The following is a 20,288-nucleotide window of genomic DNA, read 5'->3' as shown; positions in this document are numbered from 1 at the left end:
TGCATAGATTGTCATCGTATCTGGAGTAGTAAATTAGGCACTTGACGCACACTTCTGATTTAATATTTGGGATCAATGAGGATGATTAAGCAAGCTATAATCTGTAGGCCCTTGAGAAGGAATCTATCTACATATACTTGAAACTTCTACAAGTTTGCAAACCTACAACTTCATTTGTTCCTCTAATTCAGATAAGAATTAATCATGGAGAGTTGGACACTTTTCTAGTAGCTTGAGTTACATGTAGAAGCTTAAGGATATGATTAGAGAACGTAACACAAGAGTGTGTTATGTTCTTGAGTAGTTCTGAAGGAAGCACTTCTATTGACTAATAAGAAAGTTTGTCGGCGTCAAAGATGGATCTAGAGTACCGAGAGACATAGATTCTCTATCTCTTGTTTCCTTTTATATTTCTCATATATTTCATTCTCTGAAAATTTACCTATTCATGTAACAAATGTCGTGATAGAAAATCGTTTTTAAATTTTATTTAGGGACGATTGTTAATTACAATGTTAGTGCCTGTCAAATTTAAGGTTTGAAGTCCATTCCAAGTGTAAACTGACAACTACCACATCTGTTAAATTTGTGATATCATAAATTGCTCCAGTCCAAATGAAGAGGATGAAGTTTCTGACCTCAGAACGTGTCAGAATCATATCAACCTAACAATAATCATGAGTCGTATGATGTGTTTTAGTAGAACTCCTGGACGAATATTTTGAAGATAAAATGATCGAGTTCTGATAGTGACAAATCTGATCCGGCTGGCATTGGTTCACTTATCAGCAGTCTCTGTCAACAATTCTTTTATCATTATCATTTTTTAGATTTCTGCTGATAAGAATTAATGCGCTGCCATTTGGTGTACAACAGTGACGGCTGAACAAACTGCATGAGTGAACACTCAAGCATTTGATGAAGCAGTCAGTGGTTCCAATCATCAGAAAACTACTTCGTTTGGCAGCAGCAGACAAAGGTCTCAAGGCAAGATGACTGCTGACAACTGACAGCTGACAGCTGATAGATGCAATGCATGGAAAAATATCAGGGAAGGAAGGCTTGCAGTGGACCCTATAATATATGTGCTAATGTTGTGAAGGTTCAACTGCAAAGGTCAACTTCATGCTGTTTTTTGCTGCTAAATTCCTGGTGGATATTAGTTGAAGATTGAATCAGTGAGATGTAAGAGGATAAACACAGATATAAATATCTACCGACTTGCATTTATAGTTGGATGCTTACTCTTAAATAATCAGCTTCTACTCTTAACTTCGTAAGATGGGTGGACCATAAAGGAAGTGTTAGTGTACTGGAGTCACCATGAAAGATGTAACTAGATATATAGTTCAGTATTAAGGTAGCTGAATTATGGATACAATGGAGAGGAATCAACTGACCCAGATAGAATCTGGCGTGATATCAGTCATATTGAAGGATTTCAACTCAAAAATCATTATGGTGGATCTCCCTGGGATTTAGAAGAGTAAAAGGACAGAAGAAGTCATGGCAAAAAATGGATGATCTAAACTAGATTGAACGGATCTAATGGAGACTGGCTATTTTCATGACTGGTTTGATCATGCGAAGAGGAACATTTGATCTGGTTTAATCATGCAAAGGGAAGTTATACGATGTGCAGACTTATGAAAAATGTGCAATCAAAAGAAGTAAGTAATCCCCCAATGCTGATTAATGTATTCAATAAAAAAAGTGTTTCATACATATAAGAAAAAAAATAATAAAAGAAGCCGTTTAGATTACAGACTATAGTTACCCAAGAACAAAAATTGAAAGATACATATTCTCAAATTTTCTTAATATGTTTGAATGCAAAAAAGGAAAAAAAATAACTTCATTACACGCGGTAGGATTGAATAACACTCTTTTCATATTGAAGCAAGAACCAGAAGAAAAAATCCTATACACATTTCCTAGCAAACGGTGCCACAGGGAGGATTGCTCAAGTGGAGAAAAGGGAGCAAATGGAGAACTGTCACACTAAACTATATGAATGGTACACAGGTAAAAGAAGATGTTATTTGTTTGACCACTGCAATTCTATTTCCAGGTTTCGAGCTATTCCACTTTTGCTTGCTGGAAGTAGGAGGTACTCTCCGGCAGCTGATCCTAGTACAACAACCTGGTCGACTAGAATTGTCACCTTTCCAAATGCTTTCTGCAGTCAAGTTAAAGAGGTATGTTAATTTTGGGGGGAACTCAAATGAGCAAGTCCAAAAAATTATTAGAAATGTCAAGTAGCTTTCATTTGCTTTGTTGGCTTATGACCTTTCCAAATTTGCTCTTGTTCTTGCAAGATATGTGAAGCTTTTGACCCTTGGGTGGACTTTCGAATGCCCAGGAGAAACTTTCATCCCATTCAGGCATAGCACCGGTAGATAAAATCTGCAGAATGGTAATTAGTATTGAGAGAGAAGCGCAAAGCTGCAATGTTCAGACTCCATGAGAGGAATCAATCTTACTATTGATTACTATCAAAATCAAGGAGGTAGGTTTACCAAGTGAGGATGACCGAGAAAAGAAGTCTTGCTAACTACCCTTTATCAGCCCAAGTTTTATATACTTTGTCTTCATTTTCCAACTGAATGTTTAAATAGTTTGCTAATCATCCAACTCTAAGATGTAACCCAACACTAAGATGTAGCAAAAATTGACAGAAACATATATTTTGTATTATCAAATTTGTGATATTTGGAATGTCTGTGTATGAGTAAAGTCTAATTTTTTTTTGTCTCATGATACACCTCAAATATGTAAAACTATAAGGAAACACATACATAACAAGAAATTTTTTCTTTTTCAACTGAAAGAAAATAAGAAAATAACTTATTTTCTATATGTTGAAAATAAGAAAAATTAAGTTAGCATATCTAGTAAGATAATGCTGGGTTGTTGTTATTGTAATAGAAAAAAAAAAAAGTTAATGTAGAAAAAATGTTTATTTTATAAACTCAATATTAATCATTTGGAGAAAGCAGACGACAAAAATTGGTGAATAAATACAAATGAGTAAAGTTACAAAATGGAAATGTAATTTTGGATGTCATCACCCTGGCCTACAAATGGAAATATAAAATGGAGAAGGCAACCTTTTAACACACACCAATCTACTATTAACATGGAACACGGATAATTAGGATAAGGCGGCTGGGGCCCAAAATATCAATACTTGTAAATCACACAAGTTTTAGATGCAAAATCACCATCTAATCGTTCTCTTATTTGAGAATATTGAAGCGTGCTAAGTATCCCTAAATTGCTATCAACCTTATTAGGGCTTACTAAAGATGAAATGTGAAGGAAAAGAAGTGTGCCTAGTAAACTCATAGAGATGAATTCAATACCAGGAAATTCAAATCAAGAGAGCAGGAAAAGATGGTTGACCTGGACCTCCTATTTGAAAGGAGGAAAAAAAGATTTGAGTTGCTGTTATTCAGTGTCTTAGGATATTTTTTACTAATTGTCCATATGAGGGAAATATCCTTGAATGAAAGACACTTCATATTTAACCTAGTGCTTTAACAAGATTTTTGGATACTTTCTTCAGAGAACAAAGAATTGAATTAATCCATTCTGCTTACGGATTAACATAAAACATATTGTCCCTAACAATAATGAACCACCTTCTAGTAAAAGAAAAAACAAAGATACATAATACCATGAAATAAAATCTAACCTACAAAATAATTCAATGAACAAAGTTTCAGTGGGATACACATGTAACTTGATTCTGGGAGCCAAGACTCAGTGCCACAAACTTCAAAGTTGTTAAAACTGACATTCAAATATCTATTGTGAAAGAAGCAAAATAAAATTTTGCAAGAGATAATGTCAATTCTTAGGCTCAAATATCTAATTTATTGAAGCACAAAGCATAAAATAAGAAATGTTTTACCTTGGTTGTTCTAGGTGAATCATTGCCGAGCCTAAGTTTGCAGTAGACACTTGGATTTCCCACTGATTGTTTCAAATTGTTCCCACGTTTTATGATAACAGTTAATGTCCCTGGCAAACTCTGTAACAGTAGCTCAGCCTTCTCCTGAAACCGGGGTGGGCCAGACTGAATCAAGAATTGCAGTAAAGGAATTGCCTCTGAAGCTGCAGCTGACTGAGCTTTGTAAACTTCATTTGGGCACATAGACCATGCCTGCCTGAGAAGAAATAATGAATCCAATGCTGCCTCTTGAGATACCTCAGATCCTGTTTTGAGAGATTTTACTAAAAGTGAAATACTCAGTGTAGCAGGTTCAGTGGCTCTCAAGCGAGGGAAGTTGCTTAGCAGTGCACTTAGTGCTTTTAAATACTCCTCATTCACATTTCCTGAGGCTAACAAATCCTTCTCAATCATAGCTGCACATATATCCAATGTGTGTAAGAGACTAACAATAAAATGATCTAAAAAAATGTGAAGAAAAATAGAATGTAACACAGATAATATGCTGTCAAACAAAATTAGCAAATAATTATTGTGGAAATAAGTGACAAGCATCTTGAGTTTCAACTCAATCCTATTGGAAGTTGGTGAAAATATCAAATCTAAGCCAGTCAATTGTACTCTTTTATTCACCCTTATCTGCAGATCCCATAATTCAGACATTTATGATATATGACTATTTATTAAACTGCTAAATGGAGGACAGGGATCATAATATTATGCAGAAAAGAGTTAGGAGATTGAACACGTTGACATTTTTAAGAGACTAAGTCCACAAGATTTTACCAGTAATTGCTGTCACTGTATCACTGGAAGCATATTCTTGAATAGTTTGAGTGGAAAAAAGAAGTTTAACAAACATTGCTGCTTGAACTGATGTATCTGGATTGCTTGAGTTGATAAGCTCTAGAACAACTTGGACACCACCAGCTTCTGCTACTGCTCTTTTATTTGATCGGCTATAACTTACCAGGTTTTGCAGTGCACAAAGGGCTACAACTTTCATTTCTTCAGTTGGATGATCTTCAAGGAGATTTATCAGAGCCCGACATGCCAAAACAGCATCTGTAGTTCGAGCAAGACCTTCATTCTGGAAAAGGTCACCCAAAGCAAGAGCTGCAAGCATCTTCCCCTGCTGGGACTGTGTTTGTAGATCTAGAAGATACATTGATAGTGGTGCAATTGCGGCCTTAGCTGCCTTTGTCTCTCTGATCTTCACATTGTTTAATAACGCTTCCAGTAATCTTGCTGAAGCTTCCTCACACTGATGACTCACGACAAGCTCCACTAAAGCCTCAATGGCACCACTTTCAGCCATCGCTTCAGCACTAGTTGAATCATCACTTTCCAAGACAAGGAGGGCATTAAGAGCACCAATGACTGTGCTTTCTATTCCAGAATGAAGCAGTTGCGCTAGAACAGCCACAGGCACCTCCAGAAAATATTCAGAGCTATACTGCAAGATGCTGGATAGGATAGAAGCGGCAGATTCCCATATCGATTGAGGCAAGGGAGTCTCAGATTGAAGTATGACCTTGGATAACTCCTGGACGCCACCTTCTTTTGCAATTGTATTTGGCCAGATCATAACAATCATAACAAGAGCATTTATTGCTTTCTGCAATACAATGCATGAACCTGATCCAAGAATTTGAATGAGAGGAATTATTGCTTGCTCGGTCACTGGATCCTTCTGCAGGTCTTCCTCTAAAAGTAGAATTGACAAGAGTTCGGCTGCTGATTGTTGTACTGCTTGAGTAGGTGAAGCCAGTAGAGAGATAACTGGTTCAACAGCCTGTTTTGGAGTCAGATTATAATTATTAGTTTGACACCTGTCTTGCTCCAAAATATTAACAAGAACCTTCATCGTACTATGCTGTCCATCTGCACTATGCTCGGATTTTGAAAGTAAAAGAAAAAGTGGCTTTACAAGTTTGGCTGCTGATGGATCCTTAGCCACACTAGCATTGTTAGTCAGTACCCGAAGAAGTTCTGCAAATGCAACACACAAAAAATCTGGAGCTTCACAGAGGATGCTAAGTATATTTTCTACTACTCCACATTTCACCATTTCTAACTTATAATCTGGCCTGTTTTTTCCTAATTTTGTCAATGCTATAGCAACAGCCTCATGAAGGCTATATTTTCTACCAGACAGAAGCTTTACCAGTAAGACAAGAGCTCCGTGTGAAGCAACTACATCTGTCAGCTGCTCATCATCCAAAAGCTTATCCAATGCCCGAACTGCAGAGTGCTGGGAAGGACTGACCTCGCCAACCAATAGAGTCATCAAAGGCTCCACACAGCGTGCTGCAGTTGCAGTAGACCGAATTCTTGAATTTCTAAAGAGGACAGCACATAATTCTGCAGCATCCCCCTTCAGTTCTAGAGAATTTTTCGATGAAAGAATGCGGAAGAGAACATCCACTGCATTAAGCTCAACATCCACAGCAGTAGAAACTCTTGATGGGTTATCATTGAGCAATCTAACAAGTGCAGCAATAGCTGCATGTTGTTCCTTTGTAGTACCTGCACTTAGAATCTCCACCAGGGGTTGAATAGCTTGCCTAGCTGATTCTCCATGCCTAATGTGGTCTGATGAAAACAAACTCTCAAGTGCTTTAGCAGCACTGTACCTGGAATTTCTTCTTCCTAGACGCAGAACTGCAATAAGTTGATTAACAGCACTATGTGCTGATTCATGTTGCCTTATTTCAGCAGTACTAAACAGGATGCCCAATAAATCTGTGGCAGCTTCTTCTGTAGTATCTTGCACACCAAGCGAGAGGTACTTATTTAGTGCTTCTAAAGCCCCAGATTCCACCATTATCGCTTTGTTAGATGGGCAATCTATTGCCAACTGTGTTAGAAGGCTCAAAGCCAGAAATGGTGCACCTGGTCGATCTGGAATTGGCTTGAGTAGATCAACAAGAAGAGGTATGGCTTTCCGTGAAGTTGAGCTGATCTTTATGTCATCAACTCTGAATAACCTCTCCAATGCAACTTGTTGTGGATTTGGAACCAATGAGAACTCTTCTGCCAATTCTATAAGATCAGAGACATCTGTGTCTGAAAAACCAAGCAAAGATATAAGACCACTAGCTGCTCCAGAATTAGCAACAGAAAGCAAAGTTCCTCTGCTGCCACTACAGACAAGACTTGCCAAAGATTGTGCAGCAAAATATCTGTTTGCAGACTGCTCAGATCTCAATAAACTTGAAAGCACTGGAATAGAGCGTGCTATTGCGTTTGATCGAACAATGTCCCTGTCTTGAAATAGCAACGATAAGAGCAAAGCAGAAACCCATATACTGTTATCTTCTCTGGAATCACTCTGCAAGTTTCATGTTCAAAGAGATGAAAGTTCTAAGCTACCATAGTGTCAAAGATATAAGGTATATGATTTTAAAATTTTATATTCAGCAGAAAAGTTTATAGCTAGCAGGAATAGGTTAATGTTTAAACTTGCAATTTCCAAGTTCAGATGTCGTATATTTAGAATTGCTCATGTGCTTCAGGATAGATTATGTTGGGCTAGAAATTTGGGAGGCAAAGGACATTCGCTCATGAGAATGTTTAACTTTAATCTGCATGAGAAAATTGAAAATCAACATAATTGGATGGAAAAAAAAGATTAAGCAGGTCAGGTAATGTCGAACTTGGGGCCCGGCCTCACGGATGACTTAATTCACTAAAAGTAAAAAATACTTCAGACAAAAATGTATAATAACAGAATTATACAATTATATATAAAAAAATAGAAAAATAATACTCAAGTAAATATATTAACAATACTAAAAAGATAATACAACTTAGAAAAGGAAAAAAAATGAAAGATATACCAACCATCTTATCATAAATACTTAAAATATTTGAGAGAATAAAATGTAGATATTTGAAATGCTCTAATAGAATATAGAATATCAAAATTTCCTTCACAACCTTCTTTAGTGTCTTAATAGTATCCATTGCTCCATGCTAAATGTCATATTGTCTTTCAATGTTTGTGTTAAAATATCCACACACACACACAAAAAAAACTCATAAAATAGGAATAAATTGAAGGTACAGAATTTCCATTTACCTGTATAGGCAGGTACCCGTGCTGAGAGATCTTATCTGTGAGAATTTCAACTGCCCCGGCCTCCATTAGGGTTGTTTTGGAACTTTTAGTGTGGACAGCAAGTTTAGCAAGCAGCCATGGAGCCATCATATTACTAGAGATCAAGGCTGTGTTGCATTCAATTTCTCCAGATATAGGTTTCCCTGTAGCATTCCTACTAATTCTTATACCTGTTGCCCATTCATCATCTATTTTGTCAGCTGAAGAACCTTTATACTGCAGCATCCCAACAAGAGAGTGAATAAGTCGGTTGCATAAGCTTGATTCATGCAAATCTTCAATCAGCCTCTGGCTTTGCTCTTTTGCAGTGCATATTAGAAGAGCACTTGCCCCAACTTTGACCTTGAAATTATTTGACTCAATGACCCTTTTTGCAATTGATGACACACATCCAGAAGCTTCAGAGAGTAGAACACCAAATACAGTTTGCTGATCATAACACAGTTTCGACACCACTTCTATAGCTTTATCTTGCAATAAGGGTGTTCCTCCAGCTATACAAGATACCAGAGGGACTATCTTAGAGGGATTTTCAGCAAGAATTAACCATGGTGGCTTTGTGAGTTCTACTGAACCTTTTGACCTTGACAACATCACTAGTGCATCAAGAACTTCATAGGTAGCTGAATCTTCAACACTAGCAAACTCAAGAATTGCAGTGAGTTTGAGAATCGTTCCAGCACGGTTCACAATGTCAGCTAACGTTTGATCCATGGTGCGATGACGAAGAAACCGTGCAATTATTGCTGCAGCATAAGTTTTGCCATCTATAGTGCCATCTTCCATGACACGTGTAGCAGGGAAAATAATATCCTCTGGAAATGCTTGTGCAGCAATTTCATGATCAAGAAAAAGATTAGCCAAAGCATGAATCGCCTGCTCAGCCACTGTAAGAGCTGGGGAATTGGCAAACAGAATTAGCTGGGCGAGTACATCTCTAGCAACTTCAGCAACCTCCTTGTTCTGTAAAATGGAAAGAAAAATAGCAGCAAGGCAGCGTGAAACCTCAGCTAAAAGTTTTTCTGAGTCCACATTAAGGAGCTTTATTATAGTCAAAAGAGTCTTCGTAGCAACAGGGGTTTCCCGTAAGTCTTTGCGGCTGTCAAAGAGTTCTGCAAGAGCTAATGCTGAGCTTGCTTGAGTTTCTTCCCTTGATGAGATCAAGATTTTTATCATTGTCTCAATGGCATCATTTGCAGCACTTCCTTCACGTAGAATGTCAGGGAGCGGAGCCACTGAGAGCAGACTTCTAAGCGCATTCAATACATGAACTTTAGACTCAGGCTGATCACTGATTAGTAAAGCTGATAGCTGACTGATAGTTCCAGTATCAGACTTTTGTATTAGATAATTTATCGTTCTTGATGCAATTTCCTTCCCATTATCACTTCCATTCTTTAGCAGCCAAAGTAAAGCAGGAACAGCCTCAGCACTTTCCACACACGCTCTTATATCTTCACTGTGATTACAAAGGTTGCCAAGGATTGTTGCAGAATCTTCCTTTGCTTTTGAAGATCCTGTTTCTAAGATTTGAACAAGAGGTGGTATCCCTCCAGCAGCAGTTACAGCCCATTTGCTTTCATCGTTCTCATTGGACAGAAGGCAAAGCAAAGCAACTGCACATTCCTGCTGTTGCTCTGAAGAGAGGCCGAGAAGAGAGATTAACAACTGAACACCATCACGACCACGCAGTGCATGCCATAGACTGCAATCTTTGTTGCATAATACCACAAGAGACTTAACAAGTTCCCCTTGTGCCTCATTTGTCGTCATGGTTATCAAACAAGCAAGCAGGCGCTTTGCATCAGGATTCTTAAGTGCTCTTGAGAGAATGGTGTTCCCATACAAGCTAGCTAAGGCTTCAATAGTACGCTCCTGTACAAGAAATGATAAGTTTGGTTTAAACTGCTTGACCAATATTTTCTCAATAACTGAAGGGTCTGAAGCCCTGATAGAATCAGCCTTCAAATCATATATCATTAAGGCTGAAGCTAAAGCGCCCAATGTGTCAGCTATCTGTGAAGGTGAACTGCATGATTCAAGGCTCTCACCAAGGCTGGAAATCACATATGACAACCCGCCAGATATATTAGCCAATGCACACATTGCATTTTCCTGTAATGCTTGAGCAGATTCCCCTTGCATGAATTCTTTTGATGGGGCTATAGTTGCATTTATCAAAGAAGGAATTCCACTTAAATTGACAATCTCACGTCTTGCGTCCTTACACTGTGCAGAAAGTGCTTTAAGAGTGCCTGCAGCCTCAGCTCTAACAGAGGCTTCATTACCAGGTCCGATCAACTTCAAGAGTTGCTTGGTGGTTTCTGCAGCTGTTACTCGAGAACAAACTGATGCATCTTCCGTCATTACACATCCAAGAAGATAGCAAACATTTGCCAAGGTACTTGTTTGGCCACAAGCAATAAGATTTATTAGTATATCAATTCCACCAAATTCTATAGTTGCTGACCAGAATCCCTCAGTGTTTTTGGATAAGTTTTTTAAAGCAGCAATAAGCAAACTACCAACTGTGCTTCCAGTTTTGGGATAATTTCTCAGTTGGTCCCACAGGACAGGCACAACACCTTCAGTTGAAAAAATCTTGGAGCCTACATGATCCTTCACTCCACCTTGTGAAACAGCATAAACAGATTTTGCAGCAGCTGTTTGGCCCTCAGCTGAGCTGGATTTAAGCAAGGCAAGTAAAGGAGGAATGCATCCACCAAGTAGTACTTTCACTCTTAATTCTTCCTCCTTGCAAAGTGATCCTAAAACAGTTGCAGCCAGAATCTTCACTCCTGATGACCCTGATCTGAGAAGAGCAACAAGAACAGGAACTGCCTGGGAATGAGAACCAACAGCCCCAAAAGCACTTTCACGAGTTATGATCAGATCTAGTAGCTCTTTCAAAGAGTTCTCTTTCTCTTGATCAGTAGAGTAAATCTGACGCAACTTCTCTATGCATTGGGCAACACTTGAAATAGTTCCATCAGTGTCATCCATGCTACCACGATCCCTGGAAACAGCCACAGCAGCAGCAATAAAAGAAACAAACTATAAGTCCCAGCCATCTAAAGTCAGCTACACCATACATGAATCTTGTCCTACCAATGACCTTTATGTAAATCTATGTTGTAAGACACAACCATCATACTAGGTTTGAAAAGTTCCTCACAATTTTAAGAACTTGTTCTTTATTATTTTAAGGATTTCTATCTCCTTATCAAATTATACATAAAATTTTGCAAGAAGTTATTGTACCACCCCAATTTCGTCTAATAGAGAAGATGTATATAAGCTTAGATGAGTTGGCTACCATTAACTTGGGCTTAAATATGGGTGCTTGGACCTGACAACATAATAGATCAGTTCTCTCATCTAAGTGAACTATGACAATTGGTATCAAAGCAATCCTAATCCAAGGCATGGTGGGGCATTGAGAGGGTTGTCTGCATGATGGTAGCAGTCATGGGCGGAGCTAATGTAGGCCCAATGTGGGCAGCTGCCCCCACTGGGTTCAAGAAATTTGTTTAAAAAAATTATTAGTTCCAAGGAGGATTATTAACTGTCCATTCTGGGAAAAAATCAATTCACGAGCAGTATTAACTATCCCAAGGAGGAGTTAACTTGAGGACGTATTATATGAATATATGATATAGAACCCATTTGGGTAACCAAATACGCCAAAAAATGTTGTAAATGCACTATGTAATCACCATGGTCATGCTAATAAAGGACTTATCTTTCCAAGGAGTATCAAATAACGTTTCTATTTTTGTTGATGAATCTCATATTGTATCTAGAAAGAAGTAAATGTCAGTTGTTTTGCATTATGTGGATAGTAGTGGGCATGTACATGAACGCCTTATCAAAATTGAACATGTTCCTAGTATTACAACACTTTCACTTAAGTTGTCCTTGATAAGATGTTCTCTAAATATAATTCGAGCATGTCTAAATTGAGATGATAGGGTTTTAATGGAGCAAGTAATATGGCGTGTAAATTTAATGGTCTAAAAGCACCCATTTTAAAGAACCCCTCTGCATTTTACATACATTATTTTCTCAATCAGCTTCAACTATCTCTTATGGCTACGACAAAGAAAAATCTTTTGATTTCTAATTTCTTTCATGTTATTGGTGATATGGTAAATGTTATTGGATCATCCTGCAAACGTTCTGAATGTTGTGGTAAATATTGTTAGATCTTTCAATTTCTAATTTCTTTTGATTGCGACTGCGATGGTAGAGAGTGTTTCTGTCATGAGAATTGTGAAAGACAGATTGCACAATCGAATGGGTGATGAATGGATATCTAACAATTGATAATGAGCTATAGTACAAAGGTTTAAAAGAAAGCTCAAAAAGAACAATTGTAAGCTAATTATTTTATGGTGCTTAATGATTATAAAATTTTATATTTTATGTTTTATTAATTATATTATATTGTTGTCTACACTAAACCAAGACCCTAGCTCCACCCCTAGCAGGAGTCTAACAACTTAATAGGTTAGTTCTCATCTAAATGGATTCTAACACTTCTTATCCACCCAATTACTCATTTTGTGTTTTTCACTGCTGATTTGAAATTGCATATTGTAAATTAGTTTTGATTAATTTAGTTTCAAATCTCTAGCGCATAGAGTTTCTCTTCATAATTCAAGTTTCAAATTTATTGTCATTAGACTCTCAAAAACTAGCACAATACTAATACAAATAGCATATATCAATTAAGACCGTGACATAAAATGAACAAATGGCTAGAGGAGAGTGAATAGAACTTAAACTTTCAAATAGCAATCAATACTTTTGTTAATGCATTAACAAGGTCAAACCCACAAGATTATATGAAGCAAAAATTAAAGAATAAACAAGTCAATATTAACAAACCATATAATGTGGTTTGGAACCCTCATTCTTACTCTACGACCTATGACTTTTCAATGAGTTATTCCCAATAGCCCATTAGCTTTCTCCTTCATGGATGCCTTCCATTGGTGGAAAAAAAACATCTTACAACAATCTTCTTACAATTATTACAAAGGAAAAGTTCATAAGATTTTGGTTATAAGTACAAGAGAGAAAGCTCAAGAGATTAGGCTATATATATTTTTGCTAACCTTTGAATGCTCCTTTTGGTATTACTTTTATAGCTTTCAAACATTTTGAAGCTTCACTTTTTATTGTTTTATTGTCAATCAGTCTATTTTTTTAATCACTAAAGTCTTCAATATGCCAATGGCTATCTCAGTCAACATGATTCCACCATTAGTCGATTGCTTCACTTTGTCATTTGACCATTGCAACTTCATTGTATCATATCAACAATTATCTTCCAACTTTTACGTTGAGTCATCAATCGATTAGATTCAATATTAGTCAACTAAACGAGTTCATTTGGCTCAGAACAGATGTGTGACGTTAGCAAGCCAACAACAAGCCTGAGTCGGCTATCTAGTCAACTCAGCTCACCAATCAACTTCCTAGTCAACTCACCTCACCAGTCAACTAAAACTTTGACTATGATAACGATCAAGTGTTCGCCTAAGTCAAGATCTATCCTAACTCCAAAGTATAAGTCACTCAACTATCATAATTCACTAATGAGCCCTACCCCAAAGTATAAGTTGTCTCCTGTCTCCCATTAGGTCTTGAAGTCTCTCCACATGTATCTTTCACTCCATACCTACGTAATTTGCCTTCTTCTAGCTACCATCAATGTTGCGCCTTGATGCTCCTTGTCTTGCAGTCTCCCAGATGTCTCATTCCATCCCTTTTCAATCTCCAGTGGATCTCGAGCCACCGATTCAACCAACTTGGTTGCGCCAAGTCAAGATCCACGAATTACTTCTACACCATCTCAATACTTCTTGTCCTATGGTCCTTCAGATATATCATGCATCCTTCTCTTACCTCATTGGACCTTCAAGGACATGTCTCCTTGGCACGCCAAGTCATCATCCAACCTCCACCCCATTGAATCACAAACTCTGCAAGTTTTGTGTCTTGCCAAGTTCTAACACAACTTAATGCATATATGAAATAAAAATGCAGGACCAAACATAAACTCTTTTTCCAAACATCAACACCCATGATCGAGCTCGATCACTTAGGGATGGTTGCACCAACATCAATTATTCCCTCTCTTATGTTTTCCATTTTTTAATTTGAAAGTGCATTTTGTTAATTAGTTTTGGTTATATTAGTTTCAAATCTCCAGTTTCTCTTCATAATTAAATTTTCAAATTTATTCCAATTAGGTTTCATCAATTAGCACAATATCGACACAAATATCATACATTAAGATTTATTTTGAATACCACTAGTAAGTTCATCTAGTTTTGATTATCTTAGTTTTAAATCTTTAGTTTCTAAAGTTTCCCTTCACAATTCAAACTTCAGACTCTCAATAATTAGCACAATATCATTTGAAAACATAATACATCAAGACAATTTGGTTCAAATTGATTTATATGAAAATTTACACAAGAAAAGACAACCAATTCCATTTTGGATATCATATTATCAAATTATAAGAGATAATTTAACATTTAGGAGAGTTAAATTTTGGATTTTACTGATGCCTACCTAAATGGATAACCTATTGACATATTATGCAGCGCATGAAATGAAAGAAGTTAGATGACACTAAAAGTGGCATACTCCTGGAAAGCTAGTTGTTAATTGTGTGCTTAATATTGGAAAACTCAATGCTGTTTTTTTTCTAGGACGTTTTTAGACAACATGACCTAGCACCTAAAACATATAACAACCTGACTTGTGGTGTGAATTTTTTAGTCATTAACGTGTATCACTGATAATATGTCCTTGCATAGAACTCACTGGCAGAATAAGACCTATGTACCAGCAGCTGGAACATATAACTAACTGTTGTTTGACCGTGCACAAGTCTCCATTATTATAACTTTTACATTCCATGTACTACTAAAACATTAGGATATAATAAGGAGAATGGGCTATGCTGCTGATGACTGAGCATAGGAAACAGCTATGTCTCTGATTTGCACATGACATACAAACTTGGAAAGGCCTAGGGTGTCAATGTTTCTATCAAATAGATAAACTTAGTCACAAATATAAGTCATTCAAAATTCATGTATTTGATACACCTAACTAAAGCAAGATTATAGTTTTAAAATAAAAATATACAGACTCACCTCAGGCCCATTTTTGAGACTGATAGCGGGGTTGGCGGTTCCAGTTCTTGGACTTTAGCATCCAGCTTCCTCTCCTATAATTACATAAGAAATTGAGCATAAAAGGAAAAACTAATCAATTAGGAAACTTTTATGTCACCTAAGTCATCAATGATTAATTGTCAAGACAAAGAAACTAATAGTACACATAAGATGAGAAAGTAGTAATAATTGGTAGATTCCTATTGCATTGATTAAGTACTAAATATTTTCCAAGTTCAAAATCATTTACTTTATGCATTCAAGGAATTCAAAACCTAAATGTCTGCTACAACTTAGTGAAATCAAAGAGATTTTGACAGTCCGAAAGTGCCTGATCATGCTATTACACACCACAATTAGAGAAGACATAGTGTGACATAATGTTGAGACTTGAGACTGGTTAATTAGAAGAGTTATAGACCAATAAAATTAACCGGTTTGATTCAGACTCAACATTTAGAAGTAACACTGTGAATTATAGTTAGTATGGGTTGGGAATACAATCAAAGTCCCATATGGGAAAGACATGGAAAAGATCATGAGTTTAAAAGGGTAAAGATATCTCCATTGACATGAGACCTTTCGAGTAGAGCCCAAAAACAAAACCACGAGGGTTTAGACCCAAAGTGGACAATATCATATTATTATGGAGATATGTAAATTCTTTTGGACACAACAAATGATTGTTGACAGATGACTCATATCTGAGAGAAGGCCAATGCGAGGGACGTCGCGGAAGAAAAAAAATCTGTTTGTTCTGTTACAATTTTTCATAATAGAATTTTGTTATGATTTTTCAGATATTTTTTGGCATGCTGGGGTTTGAGCATTATTTATAGGGATCATTGTAAACTTATTATATTATGGTGTGAATTCTTTTGTGTAGAGAGAATTCTGATAAAGCTTGGGCCGTTTTGTGGAGTAGGCAAGCCACCGAATCACGGTAACTCTTCTTCCCCTTCTTCCTCGTGTTTGCTCCTTCTTGTGGGTCTTTGTCTCGTTGCTCCGTGTGATTTCTCTCTCTTTCTCTTCTTCCGTGTTAGAGGTTGAGAGATATTTGCCCCCTCTTGGTCCCAACAATTGGTATCAGAGTCATGGTTCAAACCGAATGTCATGTGGGGTGGCCTTGAACGAAGTTGAGACGCGGCTAAAACAGGTCAAGAGTGACCGGATGCTTGTGGGGAGGCCCGGAGTAGGTTAAGAGTGACCAGATACTTGCGGGAAGGCTTGGACCATAAGAGTAATGGTGGTTCTTCGTTGAGGGGAGGATTGTTGGGAATACAATCAAAACCCCAAGACATGGAAAAGAGCATGGGTTTAAAAGGATGAAGATATCTCCACCTTTTGAGTAGAGCCCAAAAATAAAACATGAGGGCTTAGGCTCAAAGTGAGCCATATCATACTATTGTGGAGATATGTGAATTCTTTTGAACACAACAGTATGTTTCGCGCATAATGAAAATAATCATACCAAGGATTTGTAGTATTATATTGATAATGTATCTCTTCTTTTACCAGTGTAATTTTCATTGTTCATTGATGATGGCAAATACCTTAGGACATCTGTCCCAAGATGAACTACAATGAGAATATAATTAGTTGAGATTTGACCTCCAACAAATGATAAGAAGATGATTTGAAATTTAAAGAAGGTTGTGCGTTGCAGGAACTTAGCAACTTCAAAGACAATTAACAGATTATATAATCAAACAAGTCTCCCCAATTAAGTTCAAGGTGTGAAGGATAAGGGGATACAATTAGTTAATGTAGTAAAGGTGATTTAGTAACGAATCTTATTGGTGATATAATCTTGCATGAGTTCAATGGAGGAATGATCTCATCATAGCCCCAATCGTGAGAATTAATGACGATGACGAGTTCCAAATAGTATGAACTCACACAGTTTGACAATGATGATGATAGAAGATTGAGTGGATGTTGAAAAAAACTTGGTACAAAACATTGACAATAAGTAAAAAACTAAGAACATTTAAGGCAAATTATGAGATGAATATGTGTCCCATGCAAATGCCCGATGACCCCTCACAAAACAGTCTTCCTTTTTAAGTTTTACATTTTTCCTTTGCTTCCATTAATATAAGCATATGTTGTACTTCTACCTAATCTACAAGAATATACTAGGATGATTTAGTGGATTTGATGCTACATGGCTAATGTTGCATAGAATTCATAATATTCAGGTGTTTTCTATAAAGAAATTTCAAATTTTAGTGATGCTAGCAATTCTTTGAAATCAAAATGTTCAGAGAAAATAGAATGATTCATGACATTACTAAATAAGGGAAGCTGAGGCAACAAATTGAATCTAAATACAAAACATAAGAGAAATAGATTTCATGTTCAACAATGAATCAGTATAGTTAAAGTACCAATCTCCAGAACTTGTGAGAAAATTCAACCAAAAAAAGTTAGCACTGCAACTTTTGTTGGGCAATTAAAAATTTGATTTTGACAAGAGCCACATTTTGACTTGGCATTTGGTACTTCAAAGCTACCAACCTGGCTTCTTTACTATCACCTATTAGATTAGTAAATCTGTCATTTTTTTATCAAAAACATTTTTTCTAGGTTAACCTCCAATTCAGTATAAAGTGTTTTTTTCGTATTGAAGCATGATCATGTGGCTAAATTGCTATTACTTATCACAAGTATGATAACTTTGTAGATTGATTTTTCATCTTAGAGGTTACAGATTCAGAGGATATCTCCTTTTTATTAATGCTAAATTTACAGGAGAAGGAAGAAACAATGAAATAAGAACTACCAAATCTGAAGCTCCGTAGCTTCCACCATTGCTGCTGGTATACTGCCAAGTGAGTGTTGTCGTCATTTTTACTGAGATGAAGAGGCTTCACTGGGTAGACCCAACTGCCGCTTTACACAACCAGCGTCCCGATTTATTCAGCAGAAAAAGGAACAATCAAGATCTGCACTTGGTGAAAGAGAAGTAACTAAAGATCAAACCAGGGGAAAACCTACACCGGTTTGTGACATTCAGTAGTTGATCTAACCGAACGAAAACTAAGGAATTAAGAAAATACGTTTGTTAAAAATCGGAGTTCAAAATGCACATGGCTATTTTTCCCAGATCTGATGATTTCTCGTGGTTTCAGAAATTTTGACGGAAGTCAAACCTGATCCAAGCTAGAAATCACTAGATACATCCGACCCAAATCACATCCATTGATTCTTACCACCTCCAAGATAACCGATAAACAAATAAGTCCACCGCCAAAACAAAATGCCGCAAGATTGCAATTTTCAGTGATCAGCAGGGAGAAACAATCGCAAGCATGCCAGATTCCTCAAGCGAGACCAGATTGTCGCCACCAACTTCAACTCCAACTTCGAAAACGCAGAAAAGGGGCGAAAGAGAGGGAAAATATCAAGGAAAGGACTGACCTTTAAACAGACAAGGCGACAGAAAGGGCACCAAATGCCGCTAGATTTCCGGAGACGGAAATCGGAGTCTGGCCTTTTCTCCTCCCCTTCGATCGAGCGGGGAGGTAAAAGAAGCTCCCTGATCAGGATGATCCAATTATTTTCCACCAACCGAATCGAATATATAGCTCATTATTTACAGCGAGCTCGCATCGCTCTCCAAAGCTCTCGCCGCGTTCACTCTCCTCCCCTCCCAGCTTCCACCGACAACTAGTAAACAGCGAAGCGAGTGATCATATCTCCGGCTCGTAGCGGATCGGCGTCCGCCGACACCGACGTTAGCACGTATTAAAGTGTCCTCTTTTAATTTATTTATTGCTAATTACTAAGATATTAATTTTAAAAAAAACTTCGAAACTTATTATTTTGTCCGTAAATACTGATTAATTTAATGTAAAGTAACCCAAAAACAAAAAGTAACACAGAAAAGTAACCATAAAAGATGGTTATTTAGTAATTAAGCTTGGATTTCCAAACTTATCCTATGATTGGTGGGCAAAGCTTACATATAAATTGTCCTTTTGTTTCCCATTTATCCATGGCTCTCAGACCTCTTCCTAATTAAAAAAGATTGATTTGTGTTACTTCAATTAAATTTTTATAATTTAAAAAAAAACCTCAATGATTTGTGAAGCAAGTAAGAGGGCCACAAGAAGTAAAAGTTAAAGGGAAAATTTTTAAAAAAGGGAGGAAAAATAGAGCAATGGAACATGAGGATTGATTTGGATGGACGCAAACAAGAAAAATCATGCCGGCGCATCATGTCTGGTTGTTGATAGCACCTGTCCAAACGAATTATCCTCAATTATTGTTTTATTTGGTTTTATTTAATGAAAGTTCAAAAAAATGAACAAATCCAATCGATATTATATTGCGATGAAGTAAAGGAGAACGATTAAACAGTTTTTTACGTTCTTAATTAGCTGATAATATAATGATTAATGACACTTCTCATCCCTCGCCCAACTACTCTATGGCTTGTTGCCTGATGCTTTCTCCCACCTTCCAGTCTCCCTGTAGTTGAGACGCAGCTATACAAGAAGCTAAGTGCAGCCACATCTGCATCTATCACGCATGATATTATTTTTGAAAAAAAAACACACACACACAATTAATATATTTCCGCTGGATTGCTTGACGTTTGGTGCGTCCATGATTTGTAAGCAGTGTTTGAATTTGAGGTGCTTCTTGCCTCTTACTTGAACTGATGGAGACAAAGCAACAAGCATGCCTTTATTAGCTGTATGATTTGGACACCGCAGCAAGTTTATTAGAACAATAGTGGTAAAACCTTACAAAAATGTGAATGTTTTACTGATAAGAAACTGTATTATATTCTTAATTATGATTTTGTATGTATGGTTTACCATTGCAGTCTCATCCTGACCAATATAATAAGCGGCGTCGGGGAAATGGATTATCAAGTGAAGTCTTACTTTTCAGCTCTATCTCTCCCCTGCTTTATCTCTCCCATGCTTTATCCATGATTTTATAATAAAAGGTGGAATTCGTCGTCCAACGATCATAAAGTCAACTTCATGATTATAGT

General features: G+C 37.0%; 1 protein-coding gene across 1 annotated transcript; it reads right to left on the bottom strand.

The window, feature by feature from the left end:
* Nucleotides 1–1,675: 1,675 nt before the first annotated feature.
* Nucleotides 1,676–19,006, bottom strand: LOC122005134 (protein CELLULOSE SYNTHASE INTERACTIVE 1-like). Its single transcript, XM_042560058.1, has 8 exons — nt 18,701–19,006; nt 18,063–18,225; nt 15,257–15,330; nt 8,040–11,094; nt 4,742–7,289; nt 3,917–4,371; nt 2,290–2,406; nt 1,676–2,179 (listed from the first exon to the last, which is right to left on the bottom strand). The coding sequence occupies exons 2-8, from the start codon at nt 18,126–18,128 to the stop codon at nt 2,039–2,041; spliced, it is 6,456 nt and encodes a 2,151-aa protein (XP_042415992.1). The 5' UTR covers nt 18,129–18,225; nt 18,701–19,006; the 3' UTR covers nt 1,676–2,038.
* Between the last annotated feature and the right edge of the window lie 1,282 nt (nt 19,007–20,288).

The sequence above is a fragment of the Zingiber officinale genome, chromosome 7B (genome assembly GCF_018446385.1).
Source record: "Zingiber officinale cultivar Zhangliang chromosome 7B, Zo_v1.1, whole genome shotgun sequence".
In the NCBI taxonomy this organism is placed as follows: domain Eukaryota; kingdom Viridiplantae; phylum Streptophyta; class Magnoliopsida; order Zingiberales; family Zingiberaceae; genus Zingiber; species Zingiber officinale.
This window is presented reverse-complemented; position numbering and strand designations above follow the sequence as displayed.

Excerpts from the sequence above, each read along its gene's own strand:
- LOC122005134 (XM_042560058.1), bottom strand. The coding sequence starts at position 18,128 with ATGACGACAACACTCACTTGGCAGTATACCAGCAGCAATGGTGGAAGC. Across the intron at positions 15,331-18,062 it reads GCTACGGAGCTTCAGATTTG|GAGAGGAAGCTGGATGCTAA; the intron begins GTAGTTCTTATT and ends ATGTAATTATAG. Across the intron at positions 11,095-15,256 it reads GTCTCAAAAATGGGCCTGAG|GGATCGTGGTAGCATGGATG; the intron begins GTGAGTCTGTAT and ends GGCTGTTTCCAG.